We start from the raw sequence: 16,253 nt of genomic DNA on the forward strand, positions 1-16,253 counted from the left end.
CATCCCTTCTCCACATGCACACCTGTGGAGTAAATGAATTCTGTTTAATCAGTAAGGTGAGGTGAGATGGACTCTGGCTTGTTAAAACCTGGCTTTTAGGAGAACTTGGAGCTCTGAGAGCCTGCAGATGCATAACGAGTCCCCAGAGGTTTCTTCATCCATCATTTCAGCGTGGTGGGACCTCTGAGATCTTAAGGCTCAGGAGAACAGGATGAAGTGACTTCTCTTGTTCCTTCCTGGTTAAAGAGGGGAGGAATTCTCCAGTTACAGACCTCATGTGGAAGGTGGGAACAATGAAACTGCTTCACCTCCTTCCTGGTGGCTTTTGCTGCTTAGGAAAGCTGCTCCAGCCTGCCCTGGCCCTGTGTCCGCACAGGGTCAGTTCACAGAATCACAGAATGACTGGGTTGGAAGAGACCTCCAAGATCATCGAGTCCAACCCAGCCCAACACCTCAACTAAACCCTGGCACCCAGTGCCACAGCCAGGCTTTGTTAAACACACCCAGGGATGGGGACTCCAGCACCTCCCCAGGCAGAACATTCCAGAGCTTTCTCACCCTTTCTGTAAAACACTTTTTCCAGATATCCAGCCTGTATTTCCCTTGGTGCAGCTCGAGGCTGTGTGCTGTGGTTGTGTCAGTGCTGCCTGGAGAAAGAGCCCAGCCCCAGCTGAGCACAGGCACCTTTCAGGAGCTGTGAGAGTGCTGAGGGCAGCCCTGAGTCTCCTTTTCTGCAGGCTGAGCAGCCCCAGCTCCCTCAGTGGCTCCTCTCAGGGTTTGTGTTCCCAGCTCCCTCAGTGGCTCCTCTCAGGGTTTGTGTTCCCAGCTCCCTCAGTGGCTCCTCTCAGGGTTTGTGTTCCCAGCTCCCTCAGTGGCTCCTCTCAGGGTTTGTGTTCCCAGCTCCCTCAGTGGCTCCTCTCAGGGTTTGTGTTCCCAGCCCCTCTCCAGCCTCGCTGCCTCCCCTGGCTGTGCTCCAGCATCTCAATGTCCAGCTGTGTGATGGTGTTGGCCTGCTCTGATCTCCCAGTCAGCACAGACACGGCTCCTGTTGGGGTGGGTTTTCTTCCATTCCCCGTTCTTTTCCATTCTTCCCATTCCATGGATCTGTGCCGTGACTGCAGCGTGTTCTCCTTTCTTGGAGAAGGCAGAGCCGTTCCCTGGATTCACTCTTCCTGAGCGTGTGCTGCTCTGAAGCTCTGGAGCTGCTGCGGCGTGTGAGCAGAGCTGGTGTGCGTGAGCCCTCCTCGCTCTCAGTGCCTCATTCCATTAAACTGCTCCAGGGAAGTTTTAACTTTCATCCGGAGCGCTGCCGCATCCTGCTCCGGTGACCCGCTGAGGTCACTGCCACGTCAGCCCTCAGGAAGAAGCCCTGCACAGCCCTTGACACTTTCTCCTGCGAGAAACCCCCGAGGTGTTGGCCAGGATGGTTTCCCTGGGAGCTTTTGCGCGGCTCTGAAGTGCCCCTCAGGAAACGCCTGGAATCAGCGCCGTGCCAGCGGGAAGAGGCCACACTTCCCGAGCTCTGCTGCTGCTGGGAAGGGGCCGTGGCTCTTCTCCAGAGAATTCCCATCCCATCTTCCAGCCCCGAGCTGCCTGGGCACGGGGATCAGAGAGGAGAACATCAAGGAAGGAAAAGGATCATTAATGCCGTGTCCCAGGCAGGAATAAAAACAAATTGTCCGTGTAAATCACTTTAATACTGGAATGCCCCTTCAGCCCCGTGAGCATCAGCCTGAGCAATAAAGCTGTTTTTAGATAGTTGTGAGGAAAAACATATTGAAATTAATTAATTCTGTAATTAAAACTTAATTACAGAAAAACCAGGTTGTTGTTGGAAGGTTTCTGTGACGGTTTCTTGAGGCTTTCTTTGCCTCCAAGGAAGTTGATCCTGGTTTAGCAGAGAAGTGCTTGGGGTTGACTGTACCAAGATAGAATAATTGGTTGTAAACCCCAAGAATTGTATCATTTAAAGTTACTATACCAGAAATTAGGGATGAAAGAGAATTAAGCATGTGTTTATAAGCTATAAAAACATAGTTGAAGGTGCCCCTGCTCATTGCAGAGGGGTTGTGACCTTTAGGTCACTTCCAACCCAACCAGCCATGAAAAATTGGTCATTATAGCAGCCCAGTCTGTATCCAAAGGAAAACCAGGCTGGAAAGAGCAGGTAATACAGGAAAAAAAGTGATTTTGTGTTTGTGTGCTTCTACATCTGCCCCAGCCATTGCAGGCAGAACAATAAAGGTGGGAAATGAACACCCAGCTCTCTGAGAGGGCTGAGAAACTTCTTCCCATATTGGTGACATGTCATGGAGTTCAGAGAAGTGGCTGAAAATGCCTTGGAAAGGTACAGGAAATCAGCAGCGTCAGTCCTCAGGGCGCAGCAGGGCACGGGTGGGTTTGGGAAGCACTCAGAACACACCAGGAGCTGGCCTCCTCTGCTTTTCAGAGCCAGAGAGTTAAAAATGGAAATATTTAATAGCTGTTAACATAAACATGCTGCTAATGAAGCTGGCTGGTTCTCAGTTCTTGAGAACTCTGCTGCACATCGACCACTCCTGGTGAAAATTTCCATTCTGTGCCCTCCTGGCCCTGTTTTAAAACACAATTTTACAGCGTGGCTCAGTCATATCACAGCACGGATTGCACAGAAAAACCCAAGGGGAATTATTCATTCTGGTTTGGGGTAAACAGCCTGTGATGAGATCACTCTGAATAAAAGCATAGAATAAACACAGTAATAAATAATTAAAACAAATAAAATGAGCATTTGGTGAGAGAATCCTGTGGAAAATAAATAGCATGTGCTCATATATCTAAATTTTCAGTCTCCAAGAGGTTAGAAAACCTGAAACTAGATTGGCTGAGAGGGCAAAAAAAGAGGAAGAACTTGCAAATGGTGCTTCAAAGTGAGTTTTGGCTTGGTCAGATTTTAGCTGGGATTTTCCTGTATTCGTATTTTAGGGACTTTTGCCCCTGCAATGGACCTTCCATCTTTGCGTTTGGCTTCCAGGATCCTGGTGAAGTGTGGGGTTGGTGGAGCAGCATCCTTCTGGCTCAAGGAAGATTTGCACAGAGTTTCAAAAATATTTAATTTCTGCATCTGCCTTTTCTTAGTTCTTGAGGCATGCGTGAATCTAAAGGTGTTGTTTAACAAGTACTGTTGTACATTTGGTTTTTCTGGAGCTGCTGGGTTTCAAATGTAGCAAAACATAGCCAGGAACTTGAGATTTTTCCAAATATTATTCTGTCCCAAATATCCTAATAATTTAATGGCCAAACTGGTTAACAACCCACCTTTAGACTTCCCTCCCCCTATTTGTTAATTCTTTGTGATATCAGAAGTTTTGGAGGGCTCTGTCTGTGTGTGAGGAAAATAATTCCTCACCTGGCTTCCCTTGGCCAGCCATGGTGGGTCAGGATTTTAAATAAGCAGGAAAAGCCTTTGCTGGGGGAGTGGGATCTCGAGAAAAGCCATCCTGCATCCCCAAAAATATTTTGGAGGGTGCATCAGAAAGAGCTGCTTCCACCGGGAGAAAGAGAAATGAAGTGAAATTAAAATATGCCTGAAAAAAGCAAATGTGGCAGGGGCTGAGCACATCCCTTGGAGTGAGAGATCAAACAATACACAAATAACAATTTGTGAGGCTCTGAGACAGGGGAAAAGGATAAAAATCGCTTTTCAGAGAGGAAGCATTTGGCTGTGTAGGGATGGAGAAGGATGCTCAGACAGAGCAGGAATTTGTCTGGCTCTAAGGAGCCTTTGTGGAAGATGGAAATGCATTTTTAAAAGGCGAATCCCTGACAATGAGCAGAGGAATGTCTGGGAAGCCCATTAGGAAATAATAAATCGTGGGCTGGAGGGTGGGATGTTTGCTTCAGCCCCAGAAGGTTTTGTAAATGAAGCAGCACTTTAAGTTCTTGGCATTCTGGGAATTGCTGTGACTAAAACCAAGAGTAGGAGCCTTCAACCAAAGCAAAGCTGCTCTGTGGAAAAACAAGAGGTTTGATTGATGAATGGGTAAAAGGCAGTGGTTTTATGTTCCCCCTCACATTTTACAACAGCTGGACCATCTTTTTGACATTAGGCCCACACAGACATTCAACTCTATCGAGCTTCAGTTCTATGTAATTTAAAAGGGGGGTTGAATGAGATTCAGGTTAATACATTTCACCTTTTGCATTTCAGTTTCATGGTGCTGGGTAGAAATAATATTAATATAAAGTTATCTATAAATATTATCTATTCTATAAATAATAATAATAATATTAATATATTTCACCTTTTGCATTTCAGTTTTATGGTGCTGTGCAGAAATAATATTAATATAAAATTATTTATAAATATTGTCTATTATAAAATAATATTAATATAATATTAATAATAATATTAATATATGTCACCTTTTGCATTTCAGTTTTATGGTGCTGTGCAGAAATAATATAAAATAATTTATGAATATTATATATTCTATAAATAATATTAATATAATATTAATATTATTAATATATTTCACCTTTTGCATTTCAGTTTCATGGTGCTGTGTATAAATAATATTACTATAAAATTATTTCTAAATATTATGTATTATATTAATAACATTAATATAATATTAATTAATATTAATAATATTAGTATGTTTCACCTTTTGCATTTCAATTTTATGGTGCTGTGCAGAAATAATAGTAATGTAATAGCAATTAATATTATATTAATATAAAATTAGTTAAAATATTATTTATTTTGGAAATAATATTAATATAATTTTAATTAATATTAATAATAATACATTTCACCTTTTGCGTTTCAGTTTTATGGTGCAGTGCGGAAATAATTCCTGGCTTGTGTGCATATCCCAAAAATGACACTCTCAATTACTTCTTCCCCATATTATTACCAAGAAAATGTGTCTGGAGCCTCAAATTCAGCATTCAAGTGGCAGGGGTGGCAGAAAAATGCAGTTGAATTGGGAATGTGCACCAGGCTGTTCAATATCATTTCTTTTCTGGGATGGGATCAGGGTTGCTGGCTCTTCCCAGGCACCAGGCGTTTGTGTGCCTCTGCCTGGCTTGGCCCAGACTGAGCCTCGGGCTCTTGGAGCAATATTTGCTGAAGTCTCTGGGTCAGAATAACCTCCCACCGGTGAAACAGAAACAGTAAACGCACATTTATGTGAAACACCTTTTGGCAGGGATGGGGGGAGGCAAAGGAGGGATGGAGGCTGGAAGAGGAGGAATGTTGAGCCTCAGATGAGTGACGGGCGAGGGCTCCCAAACCAGCAGCACTGTCAGGTTTGGTTTGGACACATTTGGAATGCTAATCCTGGAGGGGAAGGGACAACACAGAGCAGGGGAGAGCTGGAATGTATATCTGGTGAAAAATGTGAGGAGGGAAGGCTTGGAGGAGGTGGAGCACAGAGGAAAATGTCCCTGTGGTGGCACAGCTGAGGCTCGTGATGAGCGCAATTCCAGGCTGAAAACAGGGAGAAATCCAGGGAATAACCAAGGTTTGCCTGGGTTTGGGGCATCGCAGGCAGTGCCCCCAAAGTGGCAGAAGGGATCAGTGGATGTGCCAGACTCCTGGATGGTTCCTGGGACTGGCTTGGCTGAGACCACATCCACATCCCAGCTACAAATGATGATGATGATGATGATGATGATGATGATGATGATAATAATAATAATAATAGTCTCTGTTCCCTGGGATTGCAGGTGGGATTTTATCAGCCTGACCGTTTCATTTGTGCCTCCAGCTGTACAAAGCCATTCCTGATAATGTTTATTTCTCCTTTTTGATTTTCAGTCAGAGTGAAGCTTCTCCCTGGCAGAGTGCAGACCCATTTCAGTTGTGGAGAGGATCTCACAGGCACATAAATGCAGGTGTGTTGGCTTTGGGGGTTCATTTTTAGTTGTTTTTTTGGTGGGAGGATTAATTTCATAAACTGTAAAATTGGTGGTTTGGGCTTTTTAAAGCTTAGAAAAACATGGAACAAAGAACCCAAATAACTCAAATAACTTTCTGCTCTTTCTATGTAAGCACTGGGTATAAAAAGCAATTTTCTTTTGAGTCAGAGCTGCCCTGTTGTGCATCCTTGGCAATCTAAAAAGCTCTTGCATTAAACCTACTCAGTGCTACCCTTTTCTCCTGGAGAGACAGAGAAGTAGTAATAAAAAATAAATTCCAATAAATCTTATAAAATACACCATGACTCATAAACCATCAGCAGTTTCAAACACAAAGGGTGAGAGGGGAGAAAACAATGAGAAATATTTTGCTGTTAAGGGGCTGTAAAAATAGAAGCTGATTTTTAGAAAAGGAAACATCAAATGAGCTGTTTAAATCACTCAGGCTCAAGTGTTGTTTTCCAGCCAAGGAGCTGCTGAAGGATGTGAAAGTTTTTCAGCTTTGAGAAGAAAAACCTTGCAGGAAAGCTGTGGCACCACCAGAAGAGAAGGGAATGATTTGGAGCAGAGTTCCCAGAGCCAGAATAATCACTGACATTTCTTTTTTTCCCTTTTCACCTGGTTGGGTTGCAGTAAATCCCCACCTGAGGGTTGGGAGGATGGTGGTGCCCGGCCAGCAGGGATGGATTTGCATTCTGATAATCCCAACTCCCCTCACGTTTCCCTTTGCACCTTTCCCTGCACTCCCAGTATCTCAACGTAAAAGAAGATTGCAAAGCCATGGCTTTCTGTGCAAAAATGAGGAGCAGCAGGAAAAATGAGCTCAACCTGGAAGCTCAGCACCAGGGGCTGGAAATCCTCTTCTACCTGCAGGACAAAGCCCCCATCTGTTACTCCAGCGGCGAGTTCACCTCGGAGGAGCTGTGCATTGAGGCTGCCCAGAAGTGCTGTGAGTTTTTGGGTTTATTTCAGCTCCCAGGGGCCTGGCAGCAGCCAGAGTGGGGCATCCTCTGTGTGTCAGTCAGAGGAAGAGCCACCCTATCCCAATAAATCCCCACAAAGCTGCTTTGACCTCGTGTGCATCCCTCACGTGTCAGGGGCTGTGCTGTGCTCTTCCCTCTGGGCTGGGGCTCAGAAAAACACCTGTAATTCCACAGAAAAAATGGATTTAATCTCTGTTTGATCTCACAGCCCAGTGGGCTTTTGTATTTACAGTTCTGAGGGTCTTTCCCCATGGAACACCAAACCTTACCCAGCTGCTGTGGGGCAAGGACAGGGGACCTGGGCAGGAATTTTGCTGCAGCTCTCAAATGTTTTCTTTGCCCACATCCCCTGGATTCTTGTAATCCCCTTCACCTCATTTGCCTAATTGCTCCTCTTCCATGGGAATGGGAGAAATTATGGAAATCTGCAGGACAAACCCCACCAAATGAGTGCTGCTGTTGTTTTTTAAGAGATTTAAGCACAGTGAGGGGTGTTCAACAGCCACCTATTTATGCTGCTGTGCAGGAGCTGCTCTCTGACCCCAGAGACGGTGCAGCTGCTCCCAGAGCTGGGACAAGGAATTCCAGCAGATCTGGGATGGAGTAAACATCCATCCTGGATGGATCTGGGATGGAGTAAACATCCATCCCAGACAGATCCCGGAGTAAACATCCATCCCAAACAGATCCCAGAGTAAACATCCATCCCAGGCAGATCCCGGAGTAAACATCCATCCCAGACAGATCCCAGAGTAAACATCCATCCCAGGCAGATCCCGGAGTAAACATCCATCCCAAACAGATCCCGGAGTAAACATCCATCCCAAACAGATCTGGGATGGAGTAAACATCCATCCTGGATGGATCTGGGATGGAGTAAACATCCATCCCAGACAGATCCTGGAGTAAACATCCATCCCAAACAGATCCCAGAGTAAACATCCATCCCAAACAGATCCCAGAGTAAACATCCATCCCGAACAGATCCCAGAGTAAACATCCATCCCAAACAGATCCCAGAGTAAACATCCATCCCAAACGGATTCGGGGTGGAGTAAACATCCATCTCCCAGGCAGATCCCAGAGTAAACATCCATCCCAGGCAGATCCCGGAGTAAACATCCATCCCAGACAGATCCCAGAGTAAACATCCATCCCAGACAGATCCCAGAGTAAACATCCATCCCAAACAGATCTGGGATGCAGTAAACATCCATCCCAGACTTATCCCAGAATAAACATCCATCCCAAACGGATCCATGATGGAGTAAACATCCATCCCAAATGGATCTGGGATGGAGTAAACATCCATCCCAGACAGATCCTGGAGTAAACATCCCTCCCAGACAGATCCGGGATGGAGTAAATGCAGTTAAAGCGGATCAGCCCATTAATGCCAAAGTCTGTTCTTAGCTGGAACAGACCAAAGCTTTCTCTGGGGTCTTTCTCTGTGGAACCACCAAAGCTTTCTGCTTCTTTGCCAAAACCTCCTTTCACCTCTGGGGGTTGAATTTATTAATAAAATAAAGCTGAGAACAAAGCTGTGGGTTTGGTAAAACTCCCTTTTCTGTGACCTGGACTAAATGAAGGATTTAAGTAATTTCTTTGAAGCTCAGACCTTGGGCAAAATCAGGATTTGAGGATCACTTTACCAGCAGAAATATCTGTTTAATCCACCCCAAAGCCCCTGGGTTGAACCAAGGTGACAGCTCCACCTCAACCTTTCCTCCCCAGTATTTGTTCCAGGCTAATCCCAGTATCGGTTTCTTTTCATGATCCAATATTTGCTTTATGCTCTTGTGTTTTGGGGTGTGGATGTGCACTGGAGCCTTGTGATTCATCCATTTGTGTGTTTTTGTGCCAGCTGTGTCCCCTCTGTGCCACAACCTCTTCGCTCTGTATGACGAGAACAAAAAGCTCTGGTATGCACCAAACCAGGTCTTCAAGGTGGAGGAAAAATCATCCTTCAGGCTCCATTATCGCATGAGGTAAGAGAAAACACCTGGAAAAGGAGATTCATTGATCCATGAGCTCCCTGAAGGAGCAGGGAAGCAGCACCAAAAGCTGGGTTTGCGCAGCTTAGAGGAGAGACGAGCAGCAGGAGCTTCAAATATCTCCTGATTTCTTTGCATCTTTGGGGTCTAACCTCGAAAAAGAAAAGTTGGAAAAGCACGAGAAGTTGTTTTCACGAAGCTGGGAGTGAGCGAGGTCAAAGCTAAATGGAAAATTGGCTCCAGACCACTGGGGTTTGTGTCAGAGCTTTTGTGGATGAATTGCCATTTGAAGTGTTCCAGAGCAGTGGATTAACTGCACCTGATCATTCAGAAATGATTTTTTTAAAAATTAATTAAAAAATGAATTAATTTTTAAAAATACAGTGGTGGATTAACTGCACCTGATCATTCAGAAATGAATTTTTAAAAAATTAATTAAAAAATTAATAATTTTTAATACAGCAGTGGATTAACTGCACCTGATCATTCAGAAATGAATTTTTAAAAAAAATTAATTTAAAAAATTAATTAATTTTTTAATACAGCCATGGATTAACTGTACATGATCATTCAGAAAGGAATTTTTTTATATTTAAAAAAATTTTAATTTAAAAAAATTTAGGGCTTTTAAAAGTTTTTTTAATAGAGGAGTGGATTAACTGTACATGATCATTCAGAAATGAATTTTTTAAATTTCAAAATTTTATAATTTTTTAAAAATTTCTAGGGTTTTATTTTTTTTTTTTAATAGAGCAGTGGATTAACTGTATGTGATCATTCAGAAATGAAATTGTAAAGAAAATTTTCAATTTTAAATTTAATTTTTTTTAATTTTATTTTTTTTATGGAGCAGTGGATTAACTCTACATGACCATTCAGAAATTAATTTTTAAAATTTTTTTTAATTCAAATTTTTTTTTTTAATTTAATTTTTTTAATGGAGCAGTGGATTAACTCTACATGACCATTCAGAAATGAAATAATTTGTAGTTTTGCTTCCATTGGTAGGTTTTTGTGGTGTCCTTTTCAATGATCTCTCTAAAATGAACGCTGTGACTGGCCTGAAATGTTTGCAGGGCTTTGGCTTTCCTCCCTCTGCTGAGAACTTTTTGTTTTCTGGGTGAATTTCTCCTGCTCTGCCCTAAATCAGTGCCAGATGCTGCTGCACTTCAGTGATGTTTAAAAGGACTTTTCACAGAAACTCTGTGAGGTCCCTGCGGGTTTCTCACTTGCCTCAAGTTCTATTTATTTATTGTTTTTTAAAGAGAAACCCCAGGATTTTGTAATATCCTGGAGTCGTTGCTCACAGAGGAGAATTTAACTCTTCCATAGCTGCGTTTGCTTTTTGCTGTGGAAAAGGGATCCACTTCCTTTCTGGGGGCATTTTGGAAGCAGATTGTAGGATTTTGTGGGTTTGTGTAGGATTTCTGTGGATTTCTGTAGCATTTCTGTGGATTTCTGTAGTATTTTTGCAGTATTTTGTGGTTCTCTGTAGTATTTTTGTAGTATTTTGTGGATTTCCACAGCATTTTTTTAGTATTTGTGTAGTATTTTGGCAGTATTTTGTGGATCACTGCAGCATTTTTGTAGTATTTCTGTGGATTTCTGTAGCATTTTTGTAGTATTTTTGCAGTATTTTGTGGATCTCTGCAGTATTTTTGTAGCATCTTTGGGGATTTCTGTAGTATTTTGGCAGTATTTTGTGGATTTCTGTAGTATTTTGTAGTACTTTGTGGATTTCTCTAGTACTTTTGCAGTATTTTGTGGATTTCTGTAGCATTTTTGTACTATTTCTGTGGATTTCTGTAGTATTTTGGCAGCATTTTGTGGATTTCCACAGTATTTTTTCGTATTAGTGTAGTATTTTTGTAGTATTTTTGTGGATCTCCGTAGTATTTTGGTAGTATCTGTGTAGTATCTTGGTAGTATTTTGTGGATCTCTGTGGTATTTTGTAGTACTTTGTGGATTTCTCTAGTATTTTTGCAGCATTTTGTGGATTTCTGCAGCAGTTTTGCAGTATTTTGTGGATCTCTATAGTATTTTTGTAGTATTTTGTGCATTTCTGTAGTATTTTTATAGTATTTTGTAGATCTTCATAGAATTCTGGTAGTATTTTGTGGATCTCTGCAGCATTTTTGTAGCATTTTTTGTGGATTTCTGTAGTATTTTGCAGTATTTTGTGGATTTGTACAGTATTTTTTTTAGTATCTGTTTAGTATTTTTGTAGTATTTTGTGGATCTCCATAGTATTTTGGTAGTATCTTGGTAGCATTTTGTGGATTTCTGTAGTATTTTGTAGTACTTTGTGGATTTCTCCAGTATTTTTGCAGTATTTTGTGGATTTCTGTAGCATTTTTGCAGTATTTTGTGGATTTCCACAATATTTTTTAAGTATTTGTGTAGTATTTTTGTAGTATTTTGTGGATCTTTGTATTATTTTGGTAGTATCTGTGTCATATCTTGGTAGTGTTTTGTGGATCTCTGTAGTATTTTGTAGTACTTTGTGGATTTCTCTAGTATCTTTGCAGTATTTTGTGGATTTCTGTAGCATTTCTGCAGTATTTTGTGGATTTCCATAGTATTTTTGTAGTATTTGTGTAGTATCTCTTTAATATTTTGTGGATTTCTGTAGCATTTTTTAATTATTTTGTGGATCTCTATAGTACTTTTGTAGTATTTTGTGGATTTCCACAGTAATTTTTAGTATTTGTGTAGTATTTTTTAATTATTTTGTGGATCTCTGAAGTATTTCTTTAGTATTTTGTGGACCACTGTAGTATTTTTGTAGCATTTTGTGGATTTCTGTATTATTTTTGTAGTATTTTGTGTATTTCCACAGTATTTTTATAGCATTTTGTGGATCTTCATAGAATTTTGGTAGCATTTTGTGGATTTCCATAGTATTTTGGTAGCATTTTGTGGATTTCTCTATTATTTTTGTAGTATTTTGTGAATTTCCACAGTATTTTTATAGTATTTTGTGGCTCTTCATAGAATTTTGGTAGTATTTTGTGGATTTCCACAGTATTTTTATAGTATTTTGTGGATTTCCACAGTATTTTTGTAGCATTTTGTGGATCACTATAGCATTTTTGTAGCATTTTGTGGATTTGTGTTTTCTTAGTAAAGAAAGTTTAAAATTTTTAATACCTTGAGTTTTAACATCTCCCCTCTTGTTTGAATGATGAATATTGTATTAAGAACATTTTAAATTAGTTGTTGTACATATATTTGGATTTTATATTTTAAATTATTATTTCATTAAGATTTTGTAGTACTGCTGATTTTTATACTTATAACAGAAGTTAAAGTTTATAATTTTTAATAAAATTATGTACATTTTATATAACCATATACAGGTGGGTGAAATACAAGGGTTGTAATTTTTGTGTAATTTACATTTGTGTGGGTGTTTTTTTTTTTGTTTGTGGAGTGGTTAGTGGTTTTTTGTACTTGACAGAGTTTTATATTTTTTATTGAAATTTACTTAGATTTTGTATTTGTTTAAATTCAAGTAAACTTCTGGTTTTTTGTAGGGATTGGAGGATTTTTTTTTAAAGTTTTGGAAGTGAAGAATGGGGTTTGACAATAAAAGAGTATATAATATGATAATAAATAATAAAATATGCTATAATACTATAATAACTAATACAATATATAATAAAATATGGTATAATGTAGAAAATACTATAGAATAGAATAAAATACAGATTAATTTTCTTGTGTAAAATTGCATAGAGATATGATGGAAGATGCTCCGAGGGAGGGCTGGGTCCTGCTCCTGGAGCTCAGGGGCACAATTCCCTCCCCAGCTCACTTGGGAATGGGGAAATTCGTGTTCCTGTTCCTGTTGTGGAAGTGAAATCCCCAAAATCTCTCCCAGGAAGCCATGGAGCTTTCCAAGGGAAAGCCTCTCCTTTATTCACCCATCCCTCAAACAATGGGGCTCCAGTTGTTTTTGTCCGGCTCGGGGCTGTGTTAATCAGAGCAGTTAATTAGGAGAAGGAGCAAAGTCTCCTCTCAGTCCCAAACAATACACAATACCCTGCCCGTGATTATTTTCAGGAAATAACAGAAGAGTTGGAGTTATTAACTCTGACTCCTCTTCTGCAGGAGAACAGGGAATCAAGGTCATTTCCTCTGGATTTCAGAAGGATTTCTTTGCTCTGCTCTCCCCAGCCCAAGGAGTTCTGGAGGATCCTCTGGTTCTTGTCAGGAGTTTCTGGCTCAGTTTTGGGTTGGAGCTCCTGCCTAAGAACAGCTCAACTAAAAATATTCATTTTATTTTGCTGAAGATCCTGACTCTGCACTGAGGCTGAGCCACTGCGGCCTTGCCCACTGCAGATTTGGGGCTTCATAAATGTCAATCCCAAACTGGTTTGGACTGGGAGGGACTTTAAATCCCATCCCATCCCATCCCATCCCATCCCATCCCATCCCATCCCATCCCATCCCATCCCATCCCATCCCAGGGACACCTCCCACTGTCCCAGGCCGCTCCAGCCTGGCTTGGACACTTCCAGGGATCCAGGGGCAGCCCCAGCTGCTCTGGGAATTCCATCCCAACTCCTCCTCACCCTCCCAGGGAACAATTCCCAGTTCCCAGTCTCCCATCCATGCCTGCCCTCTGGCAGTGGGAGCCATTCCCTGTGTCCTGTCCCTCCATCCTGGTCCTCAGTCCCTCTGCAGCTCTCCTGGAGCCCCTTCAGGCCCTGCCAGGGGCTCTCAGCTCCCCCTGGAGCTTCTCCTCTCCAGGGGAACAATCCCAAACCTGTCTTTCCTCACAGGAGAGCTGCTCCATCTCTCTAACAAAAAAAAAAAAACCCTTATACTACATAAGAATGGTATCATTTCCCCCCAGTTCCTCAGGCCAGGAATGTGCTGGAATGTTGGACCACTTAACCTTCAGGCAGTGGTTTGACCAATTCCCGCTTTGAACTGCTTCACTTTCCAAAACCCAGATTATCTTGTGGACATGGAGGCTTTTCCCAAACCATTTCTGGCTTTTTTGGCAGATACTATTTCACCAACTGGCACGGGACCAGCGAGAGCGAGCCCTCGGTGTGGAGGCACTCCCCCAGGAGGGCCAAGGCCTATGACAAGAAGCTGGCCCCAGAGGGGACCCCCATCCTGGATGCCAATTCCCTGGAATACATGTTTGCACAGGTTGGAATTGTCTCTGGTGCTGTGTTCCCATAAATAAAATTTTAAGGGGATTTTTGTCCCATAAAAACGGTGGGATTCTGCTTTAAAAGCCTCTTTTAAGCTCCTAAAATGCACATTGTGTATCCTGTTAGTACTGGGAAGGGTTTTCTTTTTGCTGCTGCCTGGTGGAGAGGAGAGGATTTGCTGCATGAAGGAGGAGTAAAGAAACTCTAAAAAGGGTTTTATTTTAATAGATATTTTCTTCTAAAGTGAATTATTTGTGTTTCTAAAGGCTGTCAGTCACCTTTTGTGGGTCATTTGCACAGAGCTGGGGCTGGAGAGCAGCAGCAGAGGGAAATCTGGCAGGGCTGGGTCCTTTTAATGGGGTTTTTTTACTGGGTGGTGTTAAGGATTGATAAACATTTCCTGATAACCCCGTGGTGATAAAGACTGATAACCTCACTGCAGCTTTGCTCTGCTCTTGTGCCTTCCAAAGGATTTTTCAAACCAGAAGCTGTCAGATGTCACCAAAAAAATGGGAAAATTCAGATTGATGAAAGAGCAAATTGAATGCACAGAGGAAATCTCATTTACTGTTGATGCTGAGTGGAATCCCTGCAGGATTTTCACACTGGGAACCACAAGGAAAGGGAATTCCAGGGGAACCTTGAAGCAACGAGGCACAGAAATGTCTTTGCTCTTTGATAACCAAACGCTTTCCAGGCTGTCCCAGAGCAAGGCTGGGCTTGGAGATGAATCCAGGAGATTCCTGGAGGCTTTGGATGGGAAGGGCAGGGATAAAGCAGAGGCACAAAATGGGTTTTGTGGAACAGAAAATAGATATTGAAGGTACTAAAAGGAGCCAGGGATGGGGATTTCTGTAGTTGATTTTAAAAAGGTGAATTTTTGGTGGGCTGATGTATAAAAGAAGGGGAGGAGATTCCAGCTTCTCCTTGCCCAAGGATCCTGGGATGAATTCCTGGCTCAGGGACAAACTTCTGGGGAAGACCAGCTGGGTAATTTGGGGTTTTTTGTTCTGTTAAGGGCCAGTATGACCTAGTGAAGGGCCTGGCACCCATCCGAGATCCCAAAAACGACCAGGAGGTCCATGAGATTGAGAATGAGTGCCTGGGGATGGCTGTCCTGGCCATCTCCCACGATGCCATCAAGAAAAACGTGAAGCTGCCAGAGCTTCCCAAGGACATCAGGTGAGCTGGGATCCATCCTTGGTCCCTGCTGGCCCTGCTGCTCTCCCAGCAGGAATTTATTTTAATTTAATTCAATTCAATTTAATTGAATCCCTTGCTTCTCCTCCCAGTTACAAGCATTATATCCCTGAGACCCTGAACAGGACCATCAGGCAGAGGAATTTCTTGACCAGGATTCGGATCAATAACGTTTTCAAGCAATTCCTGAAGGAGTTCAACAACAAAACCATCTGCAACAACAGCGTCTCCCCTCGCGACCTGAAGGTGAAATATTTATCCACCATGGAGGTCCTGACCAAATATTACGGGGCAGAGATCTTTGAGACCTCGTTTCTGCTGATTTCCGCTGAGAATGAGATGAATAAATTCAACTGTGGGGACAACGAGAAGTACGAAGTGATGGTGACAGGGAACAACGGCATCCAGTGGCGGCTCAAGCCCAGCGTGAGTACCCCGAGAAATGGGAATTCAAGGGCTTTGGGACGTGGCAGCTGCTGGAAGGTGCTGGTGGCCTTCAGACACTGCAGAGCAGCTTTGTATTGGAGCGGCTCTTGTAGGAGTGCAGGATTAGCCAGGCTGGAAGGAGCTCAGGAGGTTCCAGCCCAACCCCTTCTTAGGCTTGGCTTGGAGACCAGAGCAGGCTCAGGAGTTTGATCCTGAGAAATTCCAAGACTGGACACAGGACAACCTCTGTGGGCAGCCCTTTCACCAGGAAGATGAAAGGCTCTGTGGAAAACATTCCAGAATGAAATGGATTAGAATACATCATATTCTACATACTATAATATTATTCTATAACTATTATAGAATAATTAATTCTATAAGATATAATATTAATAATATTATAATCCATATTGTTAATTCTATTAATTACTAACTAATATATATATAATTATTCTAGAATTAATTTTAGGTTTAGAGTAAATGTATTAGAACACATTATGTTCTATATTTTATATTATTATTTGGTAATTTATATATTTTTATTGTTTATATAATTATTCTATTCTATAATTCT

General features: G+C 41.9%; 1 protein-coding gene across 1 annotated transcript in view; it reads left to right on the forward strand.

Annotated features, from left to right (window-relative positions):
- JAK1 (Janus kinase 1) overlaps positions 1–16,253 on the forward strand; it is a 54,613-nt gene that overhangs the window by 19,143 nt on the left and 19,217 nt on the right. Inside the window, exons 2-7 of the mRNA XM_038144026.1 lie at positions 5,804–5,880; positions 6,655–6,853; positions 8,752–8,875; positions 13,898–14,048; positions 15,072–15,235; positions 15,346–15,679. Of these exons, the coding sequence (XP_037999954.1) occupies positions 5,875–5,880; positions 6,655–6,853; positions 8,752–8,875; positions 13,898–14,048; positions 15,072–15,235; positions 15,346–15,679 (978 nt within the window). The 5' untranslated portion in view covers positions 5,804–5,874. The remainder of the gene's footprint in view (positions 1–5,803; positions 5,881–6,654; positions 6,854–8,751; positions 8,876–13,897; positions 14,049–15,071; positions 15,236–15,345; positions 15,680–16,253) is intronic.

This window comes from Motacilla alba, chromosome 8 (assembly GCF_015832195.1).
Source record: "Motacilla alba alba isolate MOTALB_02 chromosome 8, Motacilla_alba_V1.0_pri, whole genome shotgun sequence".
Lineage (NCBI taxonomy): Eukaryota > Metazoa > Chordata > Aves > Passeriformes > Motacillidae > Motacilla > Motacilla alba.